General features: G+C 36.8%; 1 protein-coding gene across 1 annotated transcript in view; it reads left to right on the top strand.

Annotated features, from left to right (window-relative positions):
* The window catches only part of LOC149783638 (uncharacterized), a 32,533-nt gene extending 14,549 nt beyond the window's left edge, over positions 1–17,984 (top strand). Inside the window, exon 5 of the mRNA XM_089932878.1 lies at positions 17,819–17,984. Coding sequence (XP_089789004.1) covers positions 17,819–17,931 — 113 coding nt within the window. The 3' untranslated portion in view covers positions 17,932–17,984. The remainder of the gene's footprint in view (positions 1–17,818) is intronic.
* Positions 17,985–19,506: the final 1,522 nt, after the last annotated feature.

Genomic DNA, 19,506 nt, shown 5'->3' with positions numbered 1-19,506 from the left:
AAGGCGCTGGCGGCCGAATGAGATTCTTGATGCACCAGTAGAAAACTTGTAGTTTTCCGAAGATATGTAACAATTAGATCAATCGCGTTTATTATAAAAAATGGCATACAGTCACGTTAATGTCACTCTGACTCCTGGTCAGGTGAAAAAATTACAATCAAAGAACGCGAGCACATGTGGGACAGCAATAACACTAAAACACGATCAGCTAATGGGCGGTCCAAACAAACTGTCATTAACTATAACCCAACTAAAACATTTCAATAAAGCAAAGCAAGCAACGACTGGAACTCAGCTTGATTTCTCTCCTGCAGCCGTCAAGGACATGATTAAAACCGGTAGTATATTTCCTCTTCTCGCCGCGATACCAGCACTGATAGCTGCTGCTGCTCCCGCAGTCGCAAAGGCAGCCGCGTTAGGGGCTGTTGGAACAGCTGCTGGAATGGCATTAAAGAAGGCCACAGGGAAAGGATACAAAAAAAAGGGACGCGGGCTAAGACTTCCAGGAACTGCACCATCATGGTACCCAAAACGGTTTTGAAAACCGCTAGCATGTTTACACCAATGTCCAATTTTGATTTGCTCAATGCTGTTAAACAATTAAATATAAAAAATTTCAGAGGCGTCTTTATGCGAGATCAATTACCACAACAACCGAATAATCCAGAAACCGGAATTATTAATCTTGATAACAGCGATGGTCCAGGAACTCACTGGGTTGCTTACGCGATCAATCCGCGTGGAATCATCTATTTTGATTCGTATGGGTTAGCACCGCCAGTTGAATTTCTCCGATATACAAAAGACGTCCCCCTGACAAAGTCAGGGACAAAGTCAGGGAAAGTGTGGTACTCAACACTGCCAACACAAACACTGACCGATCCTCCGATATGCGGCCAACAAGTATTAAATGTTCTTGATGCGATATCAGCGTCAACCAAACCACCTCACAAAGTTGTGCACGAGTATACCACGGGTCAATTTAAACGGTTTCCTATCAAATAATGGTTAATATCTACGGAAGATCTCTTCTCAACAGAAAAGTGAAGCGCACCGATGTGGATTTATCAAAATATGCGACCAAAGATGAAATCGATAATCTTTTAAGTCTGACCGGGATAGACCCAGATGAGGTTGTTATTTTTCAGGACCGACACGGAAAACTAAAAACCAGCGATATCAAATGGCATGAAATAATTCGTAGGGTTATTGGAGCTACTCCGGGTAACATCCCTGTGTTCACTGACAGCGGAAAAATCAGAGATTCGCTGATATCAATCACGGCGTTGCGAGATGATATGCACAAAGTTGCAGTAAAAAAGACCGGTGATACAATGACAGGTGAACTCAGCATCAACGGCAACAAAATAACTGTGTTAGCGGATCCAACATCGGCGGAAGATGCCACAAACAAAAAATATATTGACGCGTTATTTACAACCGTTGGAGGCATACTCGTTACTCGGCTAAAAAATACCGGTGATACAATGACAGGTGAACTCAGTATGAACGGCAACAAAATAACCGTTTTAAGAGATCCAACATCGGCGGAAGATGCCGCAAACAAACAATATCTTGACGCAAGCGCTAGCGCCGTTGACAGTAAACTAACAACGTTGCGAGCCGAGTATGATGTTCATGTAAACGCGTTTACAAATCTCCGTAAAAAACTTTAGAAAAACTAATGAAACCGCAGAGGAATTCTTTGGTACTCCGCACACCGTTGATATGAAGCTTTCTGATATGAAGACCAACATTGACACGATCAAACAAACACAGCAGGATGTCGTATCGGGGATTCCTGAGATCGTTAACAAAACCAGTTTGATTAAAGTCCCCACTGGAGTTACTCCCGGGCATATCACCAATATAGTATACACGGTATCAACTGGATTTGCAACATGGTCCCGACAAAATAATACTATCAAATATACTGCAACAGTCACTGGCGTGTACAGACTGTCTGTGTTCAGTGCCGCTAAATTTGAAATCTTCACAACATATCCCTGGAGACATTCCACCGACAAGTAATCCGGGGTTGTGACTATCATATTAAATAGCGGAACCGAAGAAACATTTATACTGGAATCCGCCGACAAAAAATTAACCGCAAAATCTTACTGGTGGTGTTTGGAATTTGTAGCTGAAACGCCTCAAATGGTTACCGCGTAAAATAATAAAATGGCCTCATTGACGAAGTCAACGACGCAGTCACCAACAACAGCGCAACAATACAGATATGATCAGGTACGCGAATGGCAATCAACGCTAAAAGATACCATCAACGAATGCACAGAAAAGGTAAAAAAAAAAATACAAGCGGCGTGTAACCATGCTAGACACAATAGTGTATTCGGTATCCGCGGTAGTTGCATCCACTGGGGTGCTATTATCAGCGCTGACACCAGTGACAACTGCAATTGCAATCACAATTACAGTTTCAACATCAGCGACAATTGCAGGAGTTACTAATATTATCGTTTAAAAAATAACTTCATGCGCGCTAACAAAATTGCACGAGTATGAAAAGTTAAACAGCGCGGCCACGAGCACCTACTCGAAATTGTCGTCGCTGATATCATCCAGTCTTGACGATACAACAATATCAGATTCCGAATTCGCGCAAATGGCAAAGGTGTACAACGATTACAAAAAGAACCTCAATTTGAAACAACAGCAGATAAATAATGATGGAATTACTTCAGCAGATAGTCGCAAATACAAGCCCGGCGCGAACATCTTTGTTAACAGTAACATCAACTAAGCCACAATTCAGTATTAATTTTGCAACTGCGATTCCAGTAAGCGAGATCGCATTAGCACAATTACGAGTATATCACAGTTGGCTCAATATCAGATCAAGATCGTTTGGCGGATTGCCAGCAAATAATTCGTTTGTGTTTGCATATAAAAATGAACCCGATGGCACCCCAGACTGGAATGTCATTGGGTTACCAACCGGGTCTTATCAAATCGAAGAAATCAACGAGGAACTGCAACGCCGAATAAAAAGAATCACCGGGAAGGAATCAAAAATAGAAATAACTGTTCATGAGCCAACGCTGTCATCCGCGATCGAAATAAACACCCCAGACTACACCGTGGATATATACAATAGTTCGATCAGAACAGTGCTAGGATGGCCTGAAACTGTTCCACCGGCGCCGCCAATACCACCAGAACCTAAAAAGTCCGATTATGCCACTGATAAACAATCATATCATGAAATTACACCGTCATACAAACGATGTCTGGATGACATAAAAAGTGCAACGTTGGGTGGTAGGATTAGCTCCTTCCATAAGGATCATATTCGGTGGGAATTTATTTATAACCGAGGCCCCCTAGGAGAAAGACTCGTTTTTATTGACCTAAAAAATATTGAAATTTTCGAAAAAATTAATCAAGAACATAAAACACAACTAACGCGACTATGGCAGAGCTTCCAAGAACATCTTTTTGATATAACAAGTTCACGCAGCGAAATTATCAAGCACATTGAAATATTAAATCGGCTTGCCGCCGACATGGAATATATTAACCAGCGAGCAATTCAGGCGACAATTGATCACCCTGATAACATAAATCGCTATAAACAACAATTTCTAGTCCATTATTCACTGACAACAGCCACTCTACCGAATTTTAAATTTCCCGGGTATAATGCAACCGAACTAAGAAAATCCGTCACCGACCTTATTGATGAGTTCTTTGACGGCATACTTGCACAACACAGGCGATCACTACCACCGGCAACTATCCTCAGACATAACAATAACCCCGAAGGGCAAGGCCGACATGTATCCCCGGGCATCGTAAATATAACTTCAGTGGTCGCGGTCAATCTTGTGTGTGATGTCATTGATGGCAGTTACAGCACAGACACGACAGTATCAAATCAAGCCCAACAAGGATTTATTCTTTATTCATTTACTCCGAAAGAACCACCTGGATTTCTGATTGTGCAAGAGCCAATCAATCCGGTCTATCTACGATGTCATAATCCATGGCTGACCAGAATAAATTTCACGCTGACACACCAGTCTGGGAATCCTCTTGATTTGCGGAATGAAACACTACATATTAGTCTCCTGATAAAATCAGGGTGAAGTCATAGACTTCCAATCAGGGTGAAATCCTAAGGACTTTCAATTGTAAAACGACTTTCCAGTAAAAATATAATATTTTGTGCAACACTGACAAATTCACGGCATTTATAGGGTAATTACTAGTAAAAATCACAGAAATCGTCCAATTTTTCAACCTGGAAGGGTACTTTACTAGTAAAAATCACAGAAATCGTCCAATTTGCTAACCTTGATAGGGTAATTACTAGTAAAAAGTAAAAAAATCGTCCAATTTGCTAACCTTGATAGGGTAATTACTAGTAAAAATCACAAAAATCGTCTGAAATTCACAAGCAAGTACAAGCAACAGTAAAAATATTTTATTTTATATATATTTGTGCTACACTGACAAATTCACGGCATTTATAGGGTACTTTACTAGTAAAAAGCAAAAAAATCGTCCAATTTTTCAACCTGGAAGGGTACTTTACTAGTAAAAAGCAAAAAAAAATCGTCCAATTTTTCAACTTGGAAGGGTACTTTACTAGTAAAAATCATGCGAATTTAGTAAAAAGCAAAAAAAAAAAATATATTGAAAAATCGCAGGAGATTTCCACAATTAATCAGGCAAGTATTATATAATGTATCACCGCGTGAAATGTTTCACACATAATAAAGAACTTCTTGATGAAGCTGTCAAAACCGGAAAAGTTACCCCGGAAAAAATAATCATTGATATATACGGGAATGACGATTTTATACTGACTGATAACCAACTGCAAGTATTAAACAAAGATCATATTGTGATCGCGCATTGCGGTATACATCAAATCCTCGAGTATATACGCGTATTTAGATCTTAGATTAGATTTATATGTACACCACACAGATGTTTTTGTGTATGACAAACAAGCGATCGAGCAAGCAGTCAGGGCTGCATTTGCACAAGAAGAAATTAACGTTAAATTGCTCATTGCTGAATACGGAGACGAAGATTTCTTACTAACACAGCAACAGTTGGATAATCTCAGACGCGAGTATATTACTGCAATAGTATGCGACATAGATCAAATTCTCAATTATGCACACTCCTGCATTGAACCCGACCAACTAAGAGAAATACTATCGCGCTGACAAAATCAAGCATCCTTGACGCTAACAAGGGGAAGTAAAAAAAAATACCGTTTTTTTTTTACTTTCATTTCCAAGTACTTGACGAAATCAAGGTGATTTCCAAGTAAATCAGCGTGAGATATTTACTTCCTTGATGCTTGACTTCGTCCTTGATTTAGTCAAGGTGAGGTATTTACTTCCTTGATTTCGTCGCTGACACTGTCCTTGATTTCATCGCTGACAAAGTCAGTGGACATACAATCCTTTAACTTCCTTACCCGGGTATTTATTATCTTTTTCATTTCATACTCGGCCGCCAATGCCAGCCTAATCTTTTCAATTGCACGAGACAATGAAACAAATTAATTTATTTGTGCTTCTTCTACGGTAGCCAGCGATTTATACAAATTATTTTGAATTCTTTTTATAAACCGATACTGAGCAGGAAGAATATAACGCCCTGCGCATTTAGCTTCATGTAAAGATTCAAAATCAGACATGATTGTTTCAGAATTTAGTGATATTTTAAATCCTTGTTTTTCTAATTTTTTAATAGCAGCAATCACATTATTGATATAATGTGGGTCGTTTGACCCTGAAGCATATTTACAGCATTGTATATTTACACTATTTACAATTGCATATATAACTTATCCTAGGACGGTACAGACATATAGTATTTACAGTAGGACAGCACAGACAGATAGTATTTACAGTAGGACAGCACAACATATAGTATTTACAGTACTTATCCTAATGGAGTCATTTTCTACACTCAACAGCGGGACAATACCATCCCGAAAATCAACCCCTGGATGGACGCAAAAAGCATCAGCGGATATGACGGGATGGTATTGATTGCTGTTGAACTTCGAAGACTCCGTCTTCTAATAGGATCGTATCGTATATAAACCGACTGATACTTGGAAGTTCAAAAATAGCTCAGCATGATTTGTTTAAAATGTTTTTTTTTTGTTTTTCTTAAATATGATCGTGTGGAAAATACAAATGTACCATAAACCCGAACAAGTGTAATAAAATAAAGATTTCATCTGTGAAAAAAAGATAAATAGACAATTACGCCTTTGTCCCTGACTTTGTCAGGGATAAAATCATTCTTGGCTTTGTTAAGAAATAAAGGGAAGTTATTTACTTCCTTGTGCACAGAAAACCGTCTGCTCGTTGTGTTACCTCTGTAGTGGTAACAGACAGTTAACAAATTCTAAATTGAAAAATACCCGTGAACGCGGAAGTGTTATAAATAATAATTGTATACAGCTAAGCCGCACTGAATAAATTTACCCACAATGACATCTCAAGGAGTACTGCACAAAGGGAGGGAACTAATTGCATGAGATATGCCTAACGGAGTTATCTCCGTTTGGAAAATCCTCGGATTTTAGTGATAATTAAAAATATTCCTTTGATTATATGTTTTTGACAACGCGGATTTATATATTTTTTCTGCGACTTTTCGTACCGAGGGTACGCAAATATCAAAATACTTGGCAGCTGAATTCATAGATGGGAATATTATTTCTTCATTCGTACTTATGTTGAAAGATTTAACTGCTCTGGGAATTTTTACAAATTTACCAGTGCCACCTCGTGCAGAATTCTCGCTCTGCGTGATGGCTTGTAGATTGGATAAATTATTATTAAGTCTTTGTCCATCAATGTGATCAATTACAAGACCGTCTTTGATCTCTCCATAGAAACACTCAAACACGACCCTGTGATTATGATACTTCTTTTTCCCAACAGTAAAACTAAGATAACCAGACTTTTCAACAACACCAACTGGTTTTTTCAACCTGCTATTTCTGACTATTCCCTCGCGAGATGCTTCATAATTTTCAATGGTTGGATGTGGGACAAATTCTTGACTCATTTATATAATACTATATTTGTCCAATTTATAATTTGTCTGAAAACTTATTTAAATAATCGCGCTCGGATATGTCGCTGCATTTTTTATTGTAATATCGCTTGAGTTCCAGGTATCGCTTTCCTCTGCAACCCGCACATAACTGTGTTTTACCCCTGACCCCAATACCACATCGCAGGCATGGTATTGGCCCTAAACTCCCCCTTCGTACGCTTTGGGAATGTTGTCCACAGAATTCACCTCTGCAGGATTTATTACAGCGAGTTGATGATTTTGTACCAAGCCACTTGCATTGATTCATATATATAATTTTCTTTTTTAAATATTTGTCTTAAATATAATATGGAGGAGTTTTCGAGGTTGTCTGCGTTTGGCACTGGAAGATTCGATCTTGACAGACTAACCCCTGATTCACGTAGACGAGTCCTGACTGATCTGTTTGATATTATCAGGAATGCCAAAAAAGAATTCCGCGACGACGGCGAATCTCACGTGTGGTCGTCATTTAAAATAATCCGCGACGCTGAAGTCATCGATGCTACAATGAATGATGCACGAGCGAAAACAATTATTGATTACCTTTATCAAGGTGGTCGGAAATATTTTTTCAGAATAAAATTTATTGTGCAGGCGGATTCTGACACATGGATTATCCGTGACAAACTCGACCCTGTCCTTGCTAGCGGAAAGACCATTCTGTTAAGTAAAGACTCCAAACCAGGAATGCAGACCGGGATTGATAAACCATATTACGCGAGAGCTTATCCTGTGACCGCAGTCATTTATGGAATCTATCCGATAAAGAAAACCAAAATTGATAAACTCGCCCCGATGAAGACGTCGTTGACGACTTCGTCGTTGACGCTGAATTGTGTAGCCGAGCGAGTAATGGAACATTTTTAAAATGCGATGCGGGGAAACGGTTTGACCGCATTAAGACAGTCCAAAATAACAGCATGGGCTGAGCGGGTCAAACACACACAGGAGCATCAATGAACGATGTTGCCAAGCTAGAGCGCGCATTAAGATTTCCTATAACCGTAACAACGATAGCAAAGGAAGTATTATACAAATCGAAATATAATCGATACGGGGCTCCAATAAATATCATTGATCATAATGCTCATGCTTGGACTAACGCAGTTACGATATTTCCGCGGGATCGTGTTGTGAAATATTATCGCGGAAACATATTCGATGCTATCAAGCAGATAAGCAAAACCGACCCTGTGTCGATGTGGTTGTTTAAAAGTTCCAAAGATGGCGAGTATGATCAATTTGTAAAACCCAACGGTGAATTATACCGGACGGAGTCGTTCCAACAACAAATGAAAAAACTCGCAGAGAAATATATGAAAATCGAAGATTTTAAAAACACCGAGCAGTTATTGGTTAATTGTTTTACGGTTCCGAGTGTCGCCGCTCACGCCGCCAGAGAAAGAAATTCATGGAGACCAACCCGAAGTCAGTTTTTTTCGGATATACAATTAAGTTGTGTCGAGTATGGACACGGCGGGCTGTGGAATACCCGGTATGACCACCGGGATATGATTTCCGTGGATATGATTGCGTGCTACCCGGGAAGCTTTCTCGGGATGGGCGAGTGCAGCGAATATTTTAAGCGATTTGGACATCCCACGAACTCAATGACACAAGTTGCTATAAACGGTCCTTTACCCGATTTTGATTTGACAGGATTTTCTCGTGTAACTTCGTTTGAATTTGCTAAAGAGCTACATCCGTGCTGTTATGTTTGGTTTGGCAGACACTTCAGTGAAAAACGCTGGGCACCAATAGTGTTATTGCGATATATGCTTGACAGCCGAATACTGGTATCGTTGACGGTCAGTGAAGCAATCATATCATATCGACCGCAGACTTCAGTTTGGTTGCCAACACCGGAGCGTATCAGTGTCGACGATGTCATTGGCGAGTATGCACGAGAGAGTCCAAATACTCCCATGGATGTCATTATCAGTGAGGCTCCTAAAGTTCTCAAGATCAAGCTCAGCAATAGTGAAAAAATAACAAAAGATCTCGGACGAAGAATAATCGGTAAATTTACTCAAGGCGGTGCATATGATCATAAACTACATCATTCGCGACTGATTATCGATGATGCTGAATTGGATTTTATAATTGCTGACACCGTTGCGAGAAATATATTTTGTAATCAGGAGGATGCTTACTTGTCCAACGTGGAAAAGTTGGGCACAATTGTAAGTTATATCGACGGAGAGTCGCCTCAATACACACATTTAAGATCTTCGATGCTGGCTTATGTTTCTATAAATTTATTATCAATGATAAATCGATTTCCTGACACTGCAGTTAGAGTTGCAACGGATTCATTTTATATCAGTAGCAGATACTTAGAATCACTGACTCGTTTTACAGGCAACGATGAATCATGGAGTTCGTGGAGAATAAAAGCGGAGATGTCACATGGATATTGTGAATCCGCTGATGTTACAATTAAGGATGATTATTGTAAATCAGAATTATCAGAAATGTCAAACGCACCATCTGTGTATGATCCAATCACTAGGCACAAAACTGTTTATTTGAACGGACCAGGAGGGTCTGGTAAGACAACTCGAGCAATTGAATTATTTCGAAATTCAGATATGATTGTGCTAACACCTACACACAGGCTTGCCAGGGAGATGAATCAACGAGGAGTTAATTCTTGCACTTATCACAGCTTTTTCAAATACAGCGGCGGTGTATGGACGTCAGATCGAATGGGAACAAAATATATTCCTGGGAAAATAATTTGGGATGAGATATGTACGGTACCGTTAGATACATTAAAAACGTTTCTTGATTGGCTGCTAACAGCGAATACTGCAGTGACAATGTGCGGCGATCACGGTCAGCCACCTCCGTTTATCGGCGTATCTCCACATGATTGGTTAAAAGATTTTGTTGATTATTACGAAGAAGTGTCTGATGATCATAGAGCACTTGATGCAACGTTGAAGGAATTTAAAACATTAATCAGATTACAACCGAATAAAATTCAATGCGAAATTATGCGCGAGATGATTCCTGAAACTTCAATGAGAGACTTTTGGAGCGCGTGGAAACCAGACGATTTGATAGTGGCAAGTAGAAAGATAGTCAGAGACACACTTCAACAACAGCTATTTCAATTACAACAAGAAAAGTTTCCAATGCTGCCAGTGCCGTTATGTTATTGACCAGCTGATACGCGGTTACAAAATATAGATGTTGATATACCAGGACAGTCAGGGAAACAGAATTTAGTATTGAATGATATTGTGTTAGTTGATATTAATGCTGTCAAAGATGCACTAAAAATGAATAAATCCCCGTGGACGCTAGGATACGCAATGACAATTCATTCATCTCAAGGACTAACTGTCAGTGATACAACTGTCTGGATCGTTGACGACCGTATCGAATGGTCAAATTTAGTTTACTTAGCTGTATCCAGAGTCAGAAGAATATCTCAACTGCGAAGAATTGTCTTGGATGAATCAAACGCTGATAAAATTAATAATGAAAACAACAGCGATATAATAAAAAGAAAATTAGCCGGTTACAAACAGAGTGACAAAAAAAATAATCGCGATTTTGATCTTGATGTTGAATTTATCAGCGCGCTGAAACAACAGCAGAATAATCACTGTGCGAGCTGTAATTGTATAATGCTATGGCAGTATTCGAGTAATAATCCAAGACAATTCACCGTAGATAGAAAAGATAACAGTCGCGGTCATACACGTGATAATGTGATGTTGACCTGTCTTGAGTGTAATCGACGTAGAGGCGCCAGTGCTAGTTAAGTGATCGGGGCGGTAATTGTGTGTCCTCGGGAATTACTTGTAATTGCTCACGTGTGAATCCACGTTGAGGAGCAGTTGAATCCAACCTATAGATTGCTGGTCTGCCAGTAGATCTAGTTATGTTAGATATCTTATGTGTAGTAACACTCCAGATAGGATCAGTTGCTCTTTTTTTACCACCTTCAAGTTCACCTGGTTCATATAAATATCTTACAGTGACATTACCCAGTATTGGCTGCGCTGAAGAATCACGTGGCACAGGTATATATTTTTTTGTGATCGCGATGGCAGGTTTCATGTTGGTTGTTCGAGTTATTTCATTATTTAGCGCAGCTTTCACACCTGGTAATCTTGCAACCCATTCACGCGATCTCGTATCCTGAATAAATTTCTTCGCGTATTGATATCCAAATAACCGCTCAGCAAGTGTTCGATTAAATCGCTCAACAATTGCCTGATCACGATGAATTTCAGTATGCCCTTGTCTGATGGTAACTTTATGTTGCTTCATCAGCGACGATACTGCACCTTGAAATTCTTTGCCAGGATCAACTTGTAGCAGCTGTGGCCATCGTAGAGGTCCTCGTTGATAAATTTGTTCAAACGCAGAAGCAACCTCAGACGCTGTTTTAGTCGCTAACAGTTCCGCATCTTTATATCGACTTGCAACATCAACTACAGTTAACGCGTACTTAAATGTGTTTTGACGTCTTCGGATTTTAATAGTATCGTGTGGCAGAAATAATATATCAGCCTGATGAACTTCATTTGGTACACTAACATTGAAATGTGCAAAGTGAATTTGTTTAGGACGCGGCAGATAAATTTGCCATATTGCCTGCTTGGATAACCACTTTTTAGCAGTAACTCGTGTAACTTTTGCCGCTTCAGCGAGATTACTAATTGCTGCACTACCTCTCCAGTATCCGCTTGGGGAATAATAAATCGACTCCATTATATACCAGCACCTAGCGCTAATTTACCTTTCATTGCAGATTTTATTAACCAGGATGCTAACCTCTCCTTGAAAGATTTATCAGTGATGGCATTTAACGCATGAATTAATTTCACATCCGCGAGATGGTGCTGTTGCAAATCCTTGCTTCGGTAAGCTACATCATGGACATAGCATGCACTATCGATAGCATTTATCGGATACTCACCTGGATTGGGCTGATTTTGGTCATTAAGTCTGATATCAAGTCGGGTTCCAGGACCACAGTAATTATATCCCGGAAGATGTTTTTCTCCTGGTATTTAGCCAACGGAGCCACTGGTAATTTTCCTAACTTGGCTGCGATATCACCTCCTCGCTTTTTGTTTTCAGAATAAATTTAAACTTTTTTGTGCCGCATCGTTCACACTTGCCTGTAAGCGCAGATCGATTATTTTTTGTTGTAGTGGTTGTTATGTCTGCAGTTGAGGTACATGCTCTACATTTCACACAATATAAATCCATATTATTTTATAATATATCTAATGGAGATTACTGACTTGTCTGTTTCAAAACGACGAGAGCCAATCAAACATAACTCAGCGCTACCAAACTCAATTCGAATGATTATTATAGGCCCATCTGGGTCGGGTAAGACGCAGTTGTTACTTAATTTAATAATGAAGTGGATGGCGTGGGATGAGTTGTATTTGACAGCTCCATCTGTGGACGAAAAGCGATGCTACAGCGTGTTAAAAGATTTTAATGAAAGCGTAAAGTCGCTAAACGACGGCGATGATGTTATTGAATTTATCACTGACATCGATGAAGCACCAAGTATTGATGATATTGATGGGAGAATTAACAATTTAGTCGTGTACGATGATGTAATGTTGGATAAGCAATCAAACCCCGCAAGGATATTTTCACGCGGCAGACATAAAAACACTGATGTGATTTATGTAACCCAGCGATATACACAAATCCCAAAAGTGATCAGGGACAACTGTAACATTCTTGTGATATTTAGCGGCGTTGACGCACACACGTTACGAAATATACATCAGACTTGGTGCAGCGGCGACATGGACATAAATAAATTTAGAAATTTCTTTGGTCGTGCTCAGACAACCCCGCATGGATTTGTAACAATAAATTTACATGATCCTCGAACATGGTATCGAGTTGGGTTAGATACAGTTTTTAACCAGACAAGCAAACTCTGCCAGGGAGAAACACTTTGTGTTTTAGCAGCAGAGGGGCTAAACATCCCCGAGTGTTTTCGCAAGATAGACCCTTGTATCAAGAAATAGTTGTACGGGTAGATATTTTCATGAGATAACACTTCAAAGTCAGCAGAGAAAGCCCATTTTGTCATGTTTTTCTGACTTTGAAGTGTTTATTTTGTGAAAATAATATCTCTATCTAAAATGTCCTCGATAGAAGGCTCTGTTAAGCGAAATATTTTGTGGGATTCGCCTCCACTGCTGCTCTATTACACCGAATTATTAAAAATGTTAGACATTTGTTTCTTAGTTTTATTTCTAAACTTTCTTTAATAAGATTCGTTGACGTTTTCATGTAAAATTTCATGATTAAAGTAAAGACGAGACGTTGATATTGTCTTTGGTTTCGTCCTGTTGGTTACATGCAAGGAAATATATATTTTTATCCAACTTCAGAATCTATAACCTGTAATGATATGTAACGTACACTATAAAAGGAGAGGTATTATTATTAACATGCCCATGACTACAGGCCATCTCAACTCATCAAATTGAAGCTGCATCCACACCCCCATCACACATATTGATAACAAAACTTAAAACATTTGCTTATGACTATGCTAAAGTGAGAAGTGTAATAGACCAACAGATATTGCCCACTGCAACTCCTAACCTAGCAGCGGCAGTCCAATCAAACCCCACCCCACACATTTGCAACAAAACTAGTAAAGTTGTGCTAAGCCATGCGATAGTTAGAGTCATAACAATTGCAAGGCTACTGGCAACACTAATAAACTAGCAGCCGTTATAACCAATCCACTGGAAACACTACCATACCAACGCAATAAAATGTAATAACTGATATGGTGTTTTATTTTTTTCTAGCATTTCTATAATGTTCCATCTCTTTAATTAAATTTTTCTTAATTTCATTAATTTCATCAACTTTAATTTGAGTTCATGGTCGTTAGGTAAGTTATGTTCAATTTAATTATTTGATTATCCTGTCTGGCATTATCCCTTGTGCCATTAAACAAACGTCAGTAAATTAGCTCAAGTGAATTGCAATAACCTAATTTAGTATTTTTTCGATACTGATGTAAGTATGGGAATCTATTAAAAAATTTAATGGCAGTTTCTAAAAACAAACAGTAAGAATTGAGTTTGATGCCTCATGGTAAAAGGTGCTATTTGTTTTGTGCATTTCGACTGATATTTATTAAATTTGTTATTAAATTTGGTCATGACTCCATTTCAAACTAATCTAATAACTAGCTTTTTAATCTGTTAATTGTCAACAATTCTGGAAATTGTTTTACCTCTTCATTTTTTTTTCTTTCTGCTTTTGCTTGTTGGATCATATGGTAGCAGGCTCCTCCGTGACCTATTCTTTATAAGGTGTTATTTATTTCTTTAACATACAATACATGCATCTATAACAAGTCATTGTTTTGTAACTTGTTGCATTTAGCTCTTTAAGCAGCCATAATATTTCTTCAATTTTCTGCTCTGCCTTTCTTAAATTCTTGTTAAATTCAAGCTGCTTCCCAAGATAAGCTTTAATAGAATCTCTCATCTTCTTCGATGTCAGTTTCTCCATTTATTTTTCACTACCTTCCATTTATTATGAAACAAAATTAAATTTCACCGAAATAGATATTCAAGTTTTCTTCAAATTAATTTCAGATGTTTTACTAGATTACATTTTTCAAGTTCCGGTTATGTTCGAACTAGTTTCTATTTACCTTTCAAGATAATGTTTCCTTGTAAATATTTAAATAATATATGTAACTACCAAATTTCTAACATAATTACATCATGTTTTATAGAACTTGTTCGAAATTCTTTTCAAAATCAATTTAATTAAACGTTAACATGCCAGAGCTTCGCACTGAAATTGGCAATCTAAACCTAATGGGCGCAATTCAACTAAAATAACTGATTCCATTCACAGCAATTATTTCAAGTTATCAACTAGACTGTCACTGCATCTGACCATGATTGATATTTGGGCTGAGTTACCACTGAGAAAAAAATTAATAAAATTCTTGATTTGTTTTCGATCCATTTTATGTTACTATTATCAGTGAAGTAAAACTTGCACCTTGTATGTTTCTTATACAATACTAACTGTTATTTCCTGTTATCTCCTATTCAAATATTGATTTGACATCAATATCGTGACTACTTATTTATAAATCGTAACTTTTTCTTTCAGGCTGATTTTGGTTCATTTAAGTAGTGCACAATGACAGAAGGCTGTTATTGTTACTTGATTTTTTTTCTCCTGGTGCTCTTTCAATACTTACTCCTTAAATTTTGAACCTTGGATGGACTGTGTAACCTTCCTATTCCAACAGTTCAACAATTAATTAAATATGAATTACAAGAAGATATCAAACGTAATTTTAAGTTAAGTGAAAATAAAGTTAAATAAGGCTCATTTTTAAATATTGCCAATAAAACATTGTTTCTCGAAATATTGATAGTTATCTTTTCTCTGATAGGTAAGAAAAATATAAAATTTATCATTTAATACCATATCTAGTAAAACAGGAGGAAATAATATTCTTGAATCATTAGGTTGGAAAAGAAAATGCAAAATATTGACGAATATAAGACAATATAAAATGAAACCAATGGAAATGACCACAGTTAAAGATAATACCAACGTGCAACATATTACCAATATTGTTGCTGAAACACATTTGATAATCTTCTTTCAACTTATATGGAAGAAACACATGATAATTTCAGTAAGAGAATTATTAATATAATGATACAAATGGAACAGCTAAAGAATTATCAATAATGAACTGATGACTGTAGATGGTAAAAATTCATATATCATTTAATGATAAAGAGGAATGATAGTCAAGGGGATGTGTGGACTGCTGTTGTAAATTCAAAAATATTAACAATAAAGCAGACTTTGACGTGAATGAAAACAATATGAAGAAAACATAAAGATGATATTGTTACACAAAAAGATCCAGCTGCAAAATCTAAATCACAAGAGATATTACAACTTTATCAAATGTAAAAGCACACATTTGGGGCGTTTAACATATATGGAAAACAACTTTAGAGAAAATATTAATAGCGCTTAGTCAAAAATTAGAGAAAAGTTATCATTGCAAGAAAAGTTAAACCGGCTGTTTACCCAACAAAAGACGCAACATTTGACACTGTTTCTTAAGCTCTTTATTTTACAGCAAGAACTCTTGATTTAAGGGTACAAAATTTCGTAAATGTACAAACAGCAGAGCAGGGTGCATGTTTTCAATGATAAATTTCGAAAGGTATGAAAAATATTGCAGAGTATTTATCTTAGTTTTAAAAAAAACAATATTGTCTTGTGTAATTCTTAGTGTAATAAGCTGGCTTTTAACATCAGTCGGAAAAATACTTTTATATCTCTGAATGTCATTTTGTTAATGACTGAAGTGATTAACTTGCTAATTGCAATTGTACTAAAATTCCTTTTTACTTTGTATTAAAGAAAGAAGTACTTATTAACTATCAGGTTAATTTATTTCCAAAAGTAAATTGGGCCAGTTCCTGTAAGTTGAGACATAATAATAAATATTTGTTACATTATTGGTATATTTTATATCTGGTAGTGTATGTTTGTCTATGAAATTTATTATTAACCTTATTCCCTCAATGTCTGCCTTTCAGAAAATTATTAAAGACTGGTTACCAGTTTCTTTAGTTGCATTCTTTACCACGTCAGCATTTTGTGTAGCATTTAGTCTTAATATAGTTTTAATGAATCTGATAAGTTTTATAAATTATTCTTATAACCTACTGCATTATCAATTTTCATCTCCATATCACAAGGTATCAAAAATACACCTTCAACCCTAACTGGATATTCTAATGTTTGAATCGGAAAGCTCTTGGTAAAATCTGATCGCAACGTGTTCATGTGAATCATAACGTTCTTCAGAAAAATAAAATAAATATTAAAATAACCTCTCATGATATTTTAAACAGTGGACAAAATTGCAATGCATGTTTCACTTTGTACTAGAGCACCTTGAATAGACATCACATATGATCTAATACTCTATTTTAGAAGTGCTATGTATTTGTGTGTTAATCCGTAACTAACTGAAAAAAGGAAACAAATAATCCATGCTACTTTCTCTTCCTATAGTGCCTGAGAGTCATAATACACATAATGCATTCAACTTTGCTGCAGGACCAGGATATTGTGTACTACTGGCTTGAGCTTTCTAAAGCTGAATATATCATGATTTGATCATATAAAATGTTTCATAATTAATTTTATTCAATGAATTACAATTCGTAATGAATTTGAAATTAATAAAATTGAGATATGCCCTGGCTTTTTATCCTACATTTTCTTGGAAAATTACTGTAACAAACAAAAAATAAAATATGATTTCCAGGACAGAGAATTCTGTCAATCTAAGGGCGCTGATTTTATAAACAGCAAAATGGAGGACCACTCACGCTGACCACATTTAGAAAACATTGTAAATCACATTAACCATAGGAAGAGAAAGTCAAACCCTCTAGTGATAGCGACAGCCATCACGAGGAGCCAGTTTTATAAACAATGACCCGAAGCCAGCACTCGTACCATCCACACCATTTCTTCTTTCGGTCCCTGCTTTGAGTAAGAGTTCCTCATTCCTTTTTTCTAACCATATCGTTATCTCTATATGATATGCTTTAAATTATTGGAAATTCACACCAGAAAACACAGCATATTCATTTTAAGATGTTTCGTGCTTCTCTTTCTTTAGTTTGCCATGCAGAAATGAATGCCATCGTCAACAAGACGAGTGCTAATATACAAGGATGTACGTTATACACCACGTTGTACCCATGCAACGAGTGCTCAAAATTGATGATCTAGTTTGGAATCACAAAGGTTGTCTACCTTGACGACAAAGGGTTTGAAAGAAAAGAATATGCTTCGTCGAAAGTTTTGTTGGAAATGGCCAAAATCAAGCTTACGTATGATACAATTTTTGTTTGTCGATATTTTTACCGTTCATTATATCAAACAGAAGTCTAAATGGTGTGAGCAAGCATCACCTATCGAAGCCATAATATTGAATTGCAGTCATGAATTTTATTCCAATTCACCATGCAAACAATCACCAAAGTCTGCTAAACAGTTACCATGATTAGCACTAGATTTGTATAAGAGCATCCTCAACTTTCACTTCTTTTTTAATTGTAGAGGATCGATTAAGATCCATAAAAAGAAATTGATTTTCATGTTTAGGTTTGATCAGTGAACACCAACAGCAAGAATTGTTTATAATCCATTATTGGCAATGCATTAGATTCTCTTTGAAATGGGAGATGCCAGTCCAAAAGTGCCAGCATGTCGATACCTTCACTGCTGCATGCACTTGTTGTCCACATCATTTCGTACTGTCTGCCGCATAATAAACGGTTTGTTGTTCATTGGAGGTGAAGGTAAAATTCATTGTGAGAGTTTATATTAGCATATTTCATATTTTTAACAGCGTTGATACTGAATCTGTACATTCTGACCAATTTCCAATTTTAAAATAGCAGTATGTACCTTACGCAAAGAATATAACCAAACCTTGAATTTTAGTGAACAGTCAATAGTGTAATATTATACTGCCCTATCTTTTCCATGTCCATTTTTCCATCACCCAGTTAAACCTTAAAGCAAACAGAGGTAATAAAATCAAGAACATCCTTATACATTTACCTGTAATTAAAAAATTAAGTAGAACTTACAAGGAGTAAGACACATATCTTGGTACAGGACAAAGTTCAGCTAAACCTATATATATGTCATTTTGTCTTACCCATAACACCTATTATGTGCACTGACCGGCATGAAGCTGGATAATTTCCTTAATGCTTTCACTTTATTATTATTATTATTATTATTATTATTATTATTATTATTAAACTATCACTTAAGTTTAAAGAAATGCATGTACCTCTATTAATATTATTATATTTAGTTTAAATGTAGTGGACCACAAAATGCTTTATACTTCGTACATATTCTATGATAATGTTTATTTGGTAAAAGAAAATGCAGCATCATAATCTTTCCTCAGCACATGCGTTGTAGAGACCATATCAATAATATCTGTCATCATAAGTGATCGAAGTTTCAAACAATTTAAGCTTTTCATACCTATGACAGTTACTAAATTTGATTTTACTCTTGTATTATAAAACCAATCATAGTTCATATTAATCGAGATGACACCTTGCTATCGATCCTTCTTACAAACAACAGTATGATTTGTTGCCATGTTTAGTACATTAGAATGAACTGGTTGTTAGGGGCAATGTGCATATAAAGGAATCAACAACATTGGTCGACTTGGTTTTTTGTGGGAGGTTTTTCGATTGGTCATTTACTACTCTTGCGCTTGTAAGAATGTCAGATTTACTTATTTTGGGTTAAGTGTTTATTAAATACCAAAGT

This window comes from Sinohyriopsis cumingii, chromosome 14 (assembly GCF_028554795.1).
Source record: "Sinohyriopsis cumingii isolate HCF-2022 chromosome 14, ASM2855479v2, whole genome shotgun sequence".
Classification (NCBI taxonomy): domain Eukaryota; kingdom Metazoa; phylum Mollusca; class Bivalvia; order Unionida; family Unionidae; genus Sinohyriopsis; species Sinohyriopsis cumingii.
This window is presented reverse-complemented; position numbering and strand designations above follow the sequence as displayed.